The sequence below is a fragment of the Falco peregrinus genome, chromosome 11 (genome assembly GCF_023634155.1).
Source record: "Falco peregrinus isolate bFalPer1 chromosome 11, bFalPer1.pri, whole genome shotgun sequence".
Taxonomy (NCBI): domain Eukaryota; kingdom Metazoa; phylum Chordata; class Aves; order Falconiformes; family Falconidae; genus Falco; species Falco peregrinus.
The window spans coordinates 29,850,308-29,862,714 of NC_073731.1; the positions used below are offsets into that span (position 1 = coordinate 29,850,308).

At 39.0% G+C, this 12,407-nt stretch overlaps 1 protein-coding gene across 2 annotated transcripts in view; it reads right to left on the minus strand.

The window, feature by feature from the left end:
- The window catches only part of FBXO11 (F-box protein 11), a 78,865-nt gene that overhangs the window by 31,934 nt on the left and 34,524 nt on the right, over window positions 1-12,407 (minus strand). Inside the window, exons 2-4 of one of the 2 annotated variants that reach the window (XM_055816629.1) lie at window positions 7,954-8,081; window positions 7,757-7,838; window positions 971-1,112 (exon numbers count right to left, since the gene is read on the minus strand). In XM_055816629.1, the coding sequence (XP_055672604.1) occupies window positions 971-1,112; window positions 7,757-7,838; window positions 7,954-8,081 (352 nt within the window). Of the gene's footprint in view, window positions 1-970; window positions 1,116-7,756; window positions 7,839-7,953; window positions 8,082-12,407 lie in introns of both variants that reach the window. The other variant, XM_055816628.1, reaches the window with a different exon arrangement.

Below are 12,407 nucleotides of genomic sequence, written 5' to 3' on the forward strand. Positions count from 1 at the left end.
AAAATTTAAGACAAAGCGTGCTACCACTTCTTCCTCACCTTGGCAAAAAAAAAAAAGGCTGAAAAAATGCATTCACGGAGAACAAACGATGCACTGTATTTCAAAAAGAGTTAATCAGTGGACAGATTACAGTGGCTTAAAAAGAACGAAACAGCACACAACTGGATTTTTTTATTAGTGCCAGAATACAAAAAATTGCACTGTCTGAGTGTGCTGATATTAAGCCCAGACTTACAGGATGCCACTGAATCTCAGAAGGTGTACTTCATCTGACAAGATATCCCCAGAACTGTCTTTAGGACAGTAAGGAAAAAAAGAAGGGGGTCGGATTTTAATGATGTTATATTCAATTTTTTTTCTTTTAGTCTTAAATTTTTCTTTTTTAAAAAAACAGCCTAAGAAATGTGATTTTTTTCTCTTATAAAAATTACAGATAATTTAGATCCCATTTATCCAAGCTCTCAAAAACCCAGAGGTAGGGTGGATTCATGAGGGAAAACAGCCTGACTATCCAACCATTAAACAAAACAAACAAAAAATCAAATGAAATAAACATACACACAAAAATCTAATTAACACTAGACAAAACTTGCATCTAATATTAAAAAACGCGTTGTTTCTTCTGCATCAAGTAACACAATCCCCACAGTAGCCTGAAAAACTTTGAAGAGGGGAAGAAGGAAAGGAGTAGCTACTGAAGGTATATTTAAAAAAAGATTTAAAAATCTTTTTTAAAAGAGCTGTTATTTAACTAGTATCTACACTACTAGAGAATCAGAAGTTTCACTGTTTAACACATAACCAGCTATTCCCAAGTAACAAATAATGCTTAAGTAAACCAGACATACTAAAACACAACTGGTTTTAATCTAACTAATTGTAACCAACATTTCAATTTTTCTATTGTACTGGCATCTCCTGCTGCACATCCAGCATTTCTCAAGATAATAAGGAATAGCTTTTCACTTACCACAAAATTGGATCATTAGCCAGCTCACTGAAGCGTTTACACACACAAGCTGCTCTACAGAGATCCTGCTCCAGCAGGTAGGAGAAGATCTTTAGAACCACTTCATCCGGCAACTTCTCCTGAAGATACTGTTCTGCAGGTGCTGCTATTAAACAGTAATCTATGTGAGATTATCGACATATTTAACCAGCCCAAATCCTGACCAAAACAGATCACCAACTTGCCATTTGAATGAGTCCCATTTAAAATGTCAATGATCTCAAAGGAACTTTTTTTTTTTAAAAAAAAAATTTCCTTTCATCTAAATCTAAAGGCAAAAAAAAGAGCTAAATAGTTGACTCTGGAGTCAGGTAGGAGTTACAGGCTTCAAGTCCTCTTTCAAAACTTTTTAGTTCACCTTTTGTACTGGAGGAATCAGTCTGCATACAACTGCAGACATTAAGTAGGCTACTGTGCACGTTCCAGATATACTGGCTCCTCACTGCTATTAGCTTCACTGTGGTTCAATTAACCCACATTATCCATAGGATAATAATAATAATAATAATACAGCCCCAAAGTCAGAATCTCTGCAAATGTTTTCAAACACAAAAGAATTTACTCAGAAATAATCACTGTCTGGAAGAGCTACTAGCAAAACTCCCTTGTTCTCCCACAATGAACACACTGGGAGAAGGGATGTCTGGGATGCAGGAAACCAGTAGCCAGCAACAATTCCAAAGTCTCCTCCCTTCCACTAACTCCCATTCATGCTCTTTCTTTTAAAATGAAAAATCTAAGCCAGAGGAAGCGTTACCCTTGCCAGATGTATTTCTTGAGAGAGGTCTGAGAAAGCGGCATTCCCGTACCATTGTGTGGAGATGCCGAGTGCACTTCGTTAACCCCCCGCTCCTGGGCACACGTGCACTACATACAACAGATCGTATAGGAAACCCCCAGCTGTCGCTCGTGTTCTCACCAGACCCTTCTGTGGCAGGTAACCTCACAGCAGAGATCTGTCTGCACAGGTCACTTGTTTGGTTATTGTCTTTGGGATCCTTCCTCAGGCAGAACTGTACAGAACAGCTTCCAAAGTTCAGAGGATTTGTACGCAAGGCATTAAAAACTCCTGCTACATTCATAATACAATTACATCCATGTAATGCCTCTTGCATTATTCATTTTTTCCTAGAACATCTGAACCTAGGGAGCAATAGGATCATGATTTTGGCTACTACAGGAAGACTACTAAAGTGACCCTCAGAAAGATGATCTGCTAAATTTGAGGGAATAATATTCTGAAAAATAGTGTCCACGTGAGATTATACAAACACACAGACACACACACACACACAAGAGAAAAAGAAAAAGAGGTAAGCCCCAAGTCCTCCCTGGGCCAAGCTGCACAAAAAACTACATTAGCTCTAGCTAGAAGAGAAAGAAGATATGAATTGCAAGGACCAGAACTGTGGCTTTTATGAAGATGCTAAACTGTGGTCTACAGACCATATCACCAGAACCAGTGTACTATGAGAGAACCAATTACAGCTTTTTTCCCAGGATGTCAAGCTTACATCTGTGGTCAGATCAGTTAGCAGAAATTCTGAAATATTACTGACTTTCCCTGAACCTGTTCCCTGTTTCCCCATTGTATGAATGTCACCCTGGTTATTCACAAATACTGATTTCCACTAAGATGCTAGGCAGGCATTTACCCAACTGACTGATGGCTACTCTCAACAGTAACACAGCTTACAGTCACAAGGTATAGGTACATGCCACTTTAATCAACAAAAATCTATGCTGTACAAAAAGGATGAGTGTCGCCGCTTCACATGCCCATAGCTATTTGCTCCCTAAGTATCCTTTGGGTTGCTAGTACTGATCGTGGACAGAATAAACCAGAACTTTTTTCCTCTTCATCCTTACCCATCCTTCTCCAAACTGATTTTTTTATGGATCAGCTCCTTGTTGCAGTTCACAGCAAGCTACAGAAGTGCTAGCATAAGCACAAGGAAGGAGACAGGAAAGAATGTCCGGAAGCTGGCCAAGATACTCTCTTCAGCAGCAGTATTATTAAGGCCAGATTAAAAAATGTATTAAAAAACCCAAACACCCAGCCACCCACAAACAAAAAACCAAACTCACCCCCACCCCCCACTTCAGCAGCCAGTAAGTTAGCAAAACTAAGAAAAAGCCAAGTAGTCTGGAAAGGTCTTATGTTCAAGACACTTGGGGAACCCTAAGTCTGGGGACCATATACCAGCAGTCTATAAGGTGAGCATGGCTGGGCATCACTAAAAAAAAGTTACGTACATGATCAATGCTGGTTTTTAAAAAGATCCTTTTCCACTGGAAATAGAAAGGTTCTTTCCTGCGTCTAACAGGCAGCAGCAATTCATTCTACAGTCCTAATTACCCTTGAAATGCATCACAGGATAATTGGACACTGCTTCTGAATTCATCTTTTTCTGGTAGCTTTCCAGTTAGATATGGAGGTTCACTCTTCTGCTGGCTTACAAGCTGAAATGTGATGTTCAGAATGCAAGGCAGTACATCCTCACAAGCCCCCCACAACCTGTCTTCTGCTTTTAACACAGAAATCCCCAAGGTATGCAATTTGATCTTCTTCCCAAGACAATCAGTTACTTTCCTAAACAACGTGCAGAATTTTTTCTGCCTTCACGTTTGTATATACTAGGACCTTAATTAATTTTTTACCGAAGAGGGAAGTTCATGGTATAGTGCCTCCCATTGCTTAACAGTTCATATTCCCATTTTTCTCCCTAGGCCTTATCTCAAAATGGAAGTTGAAATCCAGATGTGTTCCCTCACTGCATGGGGCAGGGACCAACTTAGAAATTGTCAAAAAAAAATATCTTCCAATTAAAGAAAAAATAAGGGAAAAAAAAGCCACAATAAACCCTACATCCCCGTCAGTTTTTCAGGATATATTTACTTGGAAACTTAAGTGCTGCTTAAAAATGAATATGATAATTTTACAGGTGGTTTGACTATCCTTACCCAAACCTTTTTCCAAAATCCTGCAGAAGTGAGAGATTTAATTTATGTTGCCCTTCTGCTCAATTAAGAAGAAGGGGTTGATTTAAGATTTTTTTTCTCCACTCAAATCACTGATACAGCGATTACTAGGTGGAATTCTTCAGTAAAATTTGAAAAACCTAATTTGCTTCTTAATGTGAAGACTTAAACATCCTCTGGGTTCAAGAAAGAACTCCATGTTTTTGTTTCGTAAAATCACACTTCATATTTAGGGTATCTTTCAGTAATCTGTCAAAGCAAGAATGCATTCAATATGTTCTTCCTCCCAGTTTACAAAAATAAGCCAGAACAGAAGAACAGTTTTAAAGGTTTGTCTGGCCACCAAATCAGAAAGGCTGGTGTGCTGCTGCTCCTGACGGTTCTGTGCCTATTGACAAAGTGAAGGTTAAGCACCAAATGCACGCTCTTAAGAAACTGTCAGTTTTCCAAGTAAGTGTTAAAAAGAGACAAAAATAAGAAGTGCAAGAGGTCATCACCAATCTTTATGTTTGCCCTAACATAAGCTGTCAGTTGAACTATTTATGATTTTAATAAAGTGTTAATATATTAGACAACTGAAAATTAGAAACACATCTCGTTATGTCATTCTGTTTCCACAGGAGATACATGAAGCTAATTCAGTTTCAATTTTGATCATTTAATAGACAGAAACTAGTACAGTAATACCAAGACAAAGGGCAGGGAAATCTGCCTGAAAGCGAATTACCTTCTTCGTACAGACACCAAGAACGCTATCTCATGAATCTTGAGTTGTAAATTATATCTTGTACAGACAGATATACAGATATTTCTGTCCATTTTAGTGGAGAAACATAGCTTTTGTTCCTTAAGGAGGCCTTTAGTAAAAATATTTTCTTGTTAAGAAGCTGAAATATGTCAGAAAACATATTATGTTGTGTTCTTGGAAAAATATCCTTTAAATCAACAGGAAAAGTCAAGAGTAAATTTAAATAGGCATTAAGTTCTGTGAACTACAAGCTGTGCATGTACCTAATGTATGGAACCACCAACAAGCAATGCAGTAGCCTAGAGTCTCCATATCTACTGCAACTCTGGAGTTCAGTGAAAAGACAGACATTACTTGTCCCTGAACTGGTCTTCCAGAGTATTAAAAGTCAGCAACACTAGCCAGTAATAGCTATGCAAATATAGTGATCTTAAAGCAAGAAAGGAAAAAAACCTACGCAGTAATAAACAAAAAGGAAGAGTATGTCAAATAATTAAAACCCTGGATTAAAATGACATGAGGAGACAAGTATAACTGAAGACTGAAATATCCCAGTAAACAGTAGCGTACATTTACAGTTCAGGTAATGTAAAAGCAACAGTCAGAATATGCTGAATTTAAACCTTTCTGTAAATCAGTAATTATTATATTAGCATATGATACAAATATTTATATCAGTAAGATCTAAAAGCTGTAAATATTTTCCACAGATGTCAATCAAACGCACCAGTCAATTGTGATGCAAGCAGCACAGCCCCATCATAACTATAACTTTTTCCTTATCTAAATTTTTTGTTTCTTCATGTTTTGGTTTTCTACTTACAAGAGTTTAAGTGAAAAAATATTTACATATTTTCTATTATGTGTAGCTTTCTCATCAAAATTTTTGTATATTCACTAATCTTTCCACCTCAGGATTGAAGAACTCATTGTCCACCGGAGGACAGATTTACAAATAACAGAAAAAGAACCATGTCAATATTTCAAAAGTCTAATGTGTTCTTCTTGACAGTATCTAAGCCCAATTTTCTTTTCTTTCTTACAATTTGAAATAGCAGCCTTCTCTCGGCACCACTAATTCTGAAATCGGTATTAAAATAAGGAATAGTCTTCTGTTTTTCACACTAATGGCTCCACTCCAGTTGTAAGGAGAAATGCCAGTCAATTAAAGTTTCCATCTCTGGCAGATTTCCCTCAGGTCCATACAAGAAGGAATGGTTCTCCACCAAGACATCTTCCTATGTTTCTAGTCCCATGCCTTCATTTCATCTACATTTCTAAAACAAACAACTATATGTTCCAGAAGACAATATACAATCTTCACTGATGACAATCCAGAAAGTCTCATGGTTACAACTCAGTCACAACAGCTATCGTTACCTAGGCTAACAAAAACCAGGGGAAAAAACCCTAAAGAAATCTCACCGCAATCAATGCTTGTACATATCTGGAGGAATATTTCAAAAACTCAATGGGGAAAATAAAAACTAACCATTATCCATACCGGGAAAGAGGTAAATACAAAATGGATAGAGAAGGACACTCCCTTGTTAGATTGCAACTGGTTTGAATACATTATTAAAAGTACAATTATAAAATCATTGTTTACAATTCCTCTGTTAATTCCATGCTGGAGAAGCCTCCACAATCCCCATACTTTCCCCACATGAACTCAAGAATGTAACAAAAGGAACGCGCAGTGAAAGTGTGGAGAATTCCTTTGGAAATTAGCAACATTCATGCTGCAATCTGTACCACAGGACTTGACTAAAGTTACATACCTTCACTAAAGCAAGGAGGCAAGTAAAAGTGTAATGAGGAACGTGTCAAAAGTGAATGACCTTGAAGGAGAAATTACGAACTGGCAAGAGAAGCTGAGATTATAACAAGACGACTTTGCACAAGGCTTCAGATATCAAATCAGGAAATGAAACTGGAAGTAGATGACACAGGCTGACGTTCAGTTTGTTCTGGCTATTTCAAGTGTATAAATCTGAGGTTAAATGATTCTTAAACAGTTGCTGAAATTAAAAGTTAATCAGAGGAGGATGAGAATAAAACAGGGAGAAAGAAAAGAGACAGAGGACTTGAAAGATGAAATATACACTGTGGAGAAGGTGAGAAGCCAGATAGAGCAGACTTCAACAGAAACAATGAAAATGGACCAAAGCCTTGTGCCAGCCAGCTGCTCAGTTTTAATTCACTATGTTAAGGGAGACATGGACTAAAAAAAAACCCCAAGAAAAGCAACAGAAACCACATCAAGGAGAGTTGGCAAGCACTGGTGTTGATTTTCCAGGGAAAAGTGACAGCAGATCCCCTGGAACTAAAAAGCGTGTCAGGAGACAAAAAGGGGTAGAAAGAGAGACACTGAAAAATGACTTAGAAAAAAGAACAAGTAGGATATGTGTGCCAAATAGAACACACACACATAAACATACAATATAGTTACACACAGATGTATTGCATGAATGTGTTATACAACATACATATACTGTAGATGTGTATGAAATACATACAAGCAGGTATATGTGTATTTTTTATAAACACACCCTCTCTCCCTCTCTCCACAATGAAGTGCTATAATGACATACCAACACTACCTCTAAACAATATAGTGGAACAATACATCGATATGAGAAATGGTAAATAAGCCTCGACAGAGCACTGCACTATCACAGCATTACTGCTTCTAACAGTAGCTTGGATACAACTATGCAGTGCTCTGAGGAGAATAAAAAACGCCACAAAACAGAAAAAACCAAAAACAACCCCCAAACCAACATGCCTGCAGTGAAGCAGGAAGACTGAAGGACCAGACTCTAAAAAAAAAAATCAGATTAAAATCATGCTTCCAAATTTGAAGTTCAGAACAAGTTTGCAGTTGTGTTTTCACTACTGTTCCTTAGTTGGAAAACAAGACAGGAAAAATAAGCTTGGGGGTGGCGTGTGTGTGTGTGAACTCAAAATGATTCCACCGATCCCACTACCACCTATTCTGCACAAAAAGTTATTACCTGATAAATCCTGGGATTTTCCAGATACTCTAGCACGTTTGGCTCTGTGACCGAAGTTTTCAGTAGCTGAAGTGGAGGCACCCTTTAATGAAATTAATAAGAATTAGTTGAGTCATTAGGCAATTTATGAAAACGATCAGTTAACTCTGTATTCTTAAAACAGTAATCTTTACTTTACAATTGAAAACAGAAGTTACCTCCATACTGCTCTTTGTAGGGCAAGCTGTTCTTTTAGGTAGAAGAGTTTTTCTGCGAAGTTGGTATGGACTATTTTGTGCACCAGGACCTGATTCTTCTGCAACCATATCTGCAGGTACATCATCATCTGTCAACACACACACAAAAAAAGGCAATTTGCTTATTGGAACTGTAGTTTTGTTTTATGCCAGAAAAATGCTGCAGAAATTTTCACAGTACATCCAGTCAGGAGGCTGGGGATGAAGTGCTAGAGCACAGAGAACTTCAGAATACACATGGCATAAAGTTACATGAGAACATACACATGAAGTAACTTATGTTTTCCATATGTAAACACCAGCTATACCAAAAACTGCTTAAAAGCAACCAACAAAACCACAAAACCCTAGGCTTTCTGTTTCTCTGCAAGCATATAATTCACTGTGCTAATTCTATCACCTCATTACCTCAAATGTTTCACCTAACACTATCAGCATAACGAGGAACAGTGAAATTTCAATTATTAACCAGATGTTATCAAGAAATCCTTTGGTAAACATGGCATTTAGTACAAAACTCAAGGCAGATTTTTCTTAAACATTTCAGCAATAGCCCAGGCCAGAATACAAATCCTTCAGTAAAAAAGAGGTAGTTTTAAACACATACATTCTGTTTGCCTAAATTATACTTAGAAAAGTAAGAGTATATTTTCTCCCTGCCACTTAAAAAAAAAAAAACAACCAAACAAAAAAACACAGAAAGCTTGATGAGCATAATTTTAAGGGTTATTAATTCATGAGTTTCAGTCTTCTGTGTTCATACATTTATTGAACATCCTTGAAACAAGCAAGGAAACTTTGCACACCCTACAACTAGCATCACATTATAAAGTTAGAAGAATTTAAGAAAGGCCAGAACAAAAGCCATCTTTAGAAAATAAGCTGCAGCCCAGCTCCACTTAAGAGGTATACTTTCTGCAGATTCTTAACTGTGAGAAAATAATTTTGGACTTCTTTTTAACTGCTTTCTCATTTTTAAACTGGGTAAAACATGATGTAGAAGTGATAGCCAGAAAAGAAATACGGTAAAGTAAGCACTTTTCCTGAGTATATTAGCATGAAGATAGACTGATGTAAAACACAAAAACCCACGACACAAAACCCCAAAACAGCCCACCATGGAACACCCTACCCTTCAAATATTAAACCACTCTCTTTAAAAAACAAAGAAAAGCAATTTAAAAAGGTCTAAAGATTCCCTTACACTTCAAGATTTTAATCTGATGATTTTCCTAAGGGTTTTGTGTTTGGTGGGTTTTTGTTGGTGGTGGTGTTTTTTGTTGTTGGTTTTTTGTTTGGTGGTTGGTTGGTTTTTTTTAACATAAATTACAAAACACTGCATTTATATAGGATTACACATGCCATCATAGCCCTATTTGCCACATCAGTGACAGCAAACCAACAAAATTCTGAAGAAAAAGCTATTTCAGTGTCCTCCTGCTCCCTTCTTGTCCCAGTTTTTCTTCTACTTTAGCAGGTATCTATAAATTGCCAACTTTGCCACATATCATGAACAGATCACAACACTACCAGGACATCTAAATAGAGGACAGAAGCTGGTAAAAACAAAATTAGCTGGTGGTATGTGTTCAGCTTCAAACAGTCAGCTCAGGGCAATCTAAGAGAGTGTCGTCAGCTCATTAATCCACCTGGAAACTAACCCTGTGAGTACCACCTCCACAGTTAGCCTTTCGCCAGCGCAGCAGCTGGTCCAGCTCTGCACAGCCATGAGGAAGGGACGAGACCACATGACTGGGAAGAGCCACCACCCCCTTCTGCAGCAACAGCGCAGGTTTCTAAGGACAGAAGTGAACTGTGAAACGACTATCAAAAAAACCCACCGCTTTTTAAAACAGAGCGACCTCCGTATTTCAGCTCACTCTCCCTGTCTGCTACTTACACAACACACCTCGTAAGCATCTGAATACTCCTCTACCTGTGAAGGCTAAGTATTTATGTATTATGGCTAAGTATTTATGCATTATGCAAAAAACCTAAAGGATATTGATAAACGACCTGCAGAGCATTTTCCAGTGGAGGAGCATCTGGCCCAACATTGCCATCATGCACCTGCAAGAGGTTTCTGACCCCAGAGCAGACCCACTGCATACTCACGATTCAGTTGCCTAGTTTTACCTGTTTCTTTTCATCTCTGATTGCAAATACCCTGGCAATTTAACAAGATATCGGCAGGTGGGAGAGAGCTGCTACAGGAGTGTTCCCAGCCTTCCCTTGCACACCAGAGCCGCAAAGGAGCTGCAGGTCTGCAGTGGGCTCTGCCAGGAGGAATTCAGCAGCCACCACGAGCAGCAAGGCACTCATAGCAAAACACCAAAGCGTACTCAAACATACCTTGTGCTCCCCATTTCTACTTAAGATCAGATACAGTAATTGTGATTTCTGTTGCTAATATCCCCCAGATGCATGCTCCTCAGGGATCTAGAGTATCTTGCCTTGAACCTGTTCCCCTATTTTGCACTGAAGATAAAACGTGACTGTCAGAATGGCTGGAGTTTTCCCCCTGTTCCAGACAGTCCGTACTATAGCTCAAAATTGCCACATAAAACACAGCAACAGCATAATGAGCAAAGAAGACAGAGGAAGAAAAAAAGCCCCTCAAAGCACCGAATTTTGATCCCTTGGTAGGCGATGAAAAGGGCAGAGACAACCCCCAGGTCAGGTCCTTAGAAGTAAACCAGTGGATGCCACTAAGGACAAAACATATTACTGCTGGAAAGAGAAGGCAGAAGCCTGTGGGGGAAAAGGAAAGTAAAGGTCAGTTTGACTGGAACACTGAAAGACAGCAGCAATGTATTCATTTTCTTGCTGTGGATTTAGGAGGATGGCAGGAGTCCCGCTCAAAGATCACTTTTCTGGCACAGATGACATCAAGAGACATGCATACATTCACTCAGATTCACAGCAGGTATCAAAAGAATTAAAAACTTCCCTTCTTCCATCCGAATGGTGAGGAAGATGAGGAAAGGGCAGGAGGGGAGCACGAATCCACAGAGCGCTCGGGAAGCAGAAGGGTGCCCAGGAACCCATCACTGCTGAGCAGCACTGGCCTGCAGGCACGTGCCCAGGTGGTGGTGTGCTCACGGAACACACCGGATGGCGGCGGACATCACACCCAGCGACGGTGCTCACGGAACACACGGGACGGCGGCAGACATCACACCCAGCGACAGTGCTCACGGAACACAGGGGATGGCGGCACTCACTGGGAAAGAGGAGTGCTTCGGGAACCAAGAGCCTCTGGCCTGACCCTGCTGCAAACCTGCTAATTGCGCACAGGTAATTTGCTGGCTATAGAAGGATAACGAGAGCCGGGTGAGTTAATGACTTCTTTCTCTACTAGCAGGTTTTGTCACACTTCTGAGGGGCTGACCGGCCTCCACATAGATTTCTAACATTTCAGAAAGAACGACGATTGGTAATATTTTTCTAAATGCGGCCTGTGTAGTGTTTCACTTGACAGTAACTACCAGGAAACCTGAAAGTCTTAAGCAATCTGTAACAGAATAGCCTCGGTGCTTGCTTTTAGCCTTCCAGATGCTCCACTGTAAGCTCCGAACAGAGCAACCCAGCTACAGGCCTAGCTTTCACATCAATACTCCTCAAAGGAGTGCAGTCTTCAGGAAATGCATTACCCTTCCCTGAGCAAGCAAGGCACTCGTAACGCAGAAGAACTTCAAGAGCTGAATTTTGAAAATCCTCCCCTAAAAAAAACCACACTGGCATGACAGATATATGCCTGCTTATAAGTGGAAAAATCAATTCTACAATACAGAACCTCACTGCCTCCAAAATATTTTGAAAAACCCCCACTATTTTAAAGGGTAACAGTATCAGCTACTGCATCTAGTAACATCAATAGAAGCATTATAATTGCATTTGTTGACAGTAAAAGTATAAAAGTCAATAAACATATTTGGAGGAATGTGTGTGTAGTGTTAATAACCTCATACAAACACCTGCTGAAATGACTGCCAGATGCTGTCAGTTTTAACCATCAATACATATGCAGTTTGTAAGAGATTCAATTAAGCTGTCTACTCTGAAATAAATATTTACCTGAATATTTTACACCAATTATATTGTACAGTAAGATAGTACAGTTTCGAAAAAAAATTATGCTTATTGAAAATTAAAAACTTAAGTGCAAGTTGTGACCTGTCAGTGTCACTAAGTAGTATCTTATCTGATAGTTCAAAACAGTTCATGAAACCTGACCCGTAACACTGCAAGCTTTAACACCCACAAAAGACCAGTAAGCACAAATACTTCCAGGAGGGAAAGAAAAAATTAATCTGCCACTCTGCCAACTACTAAAATCAATCAAGACTGTCTTATATTTCCACAAATGCTATGGAATTGCATACTTTTAAGTGTACACGTCAAGAGTACACAAT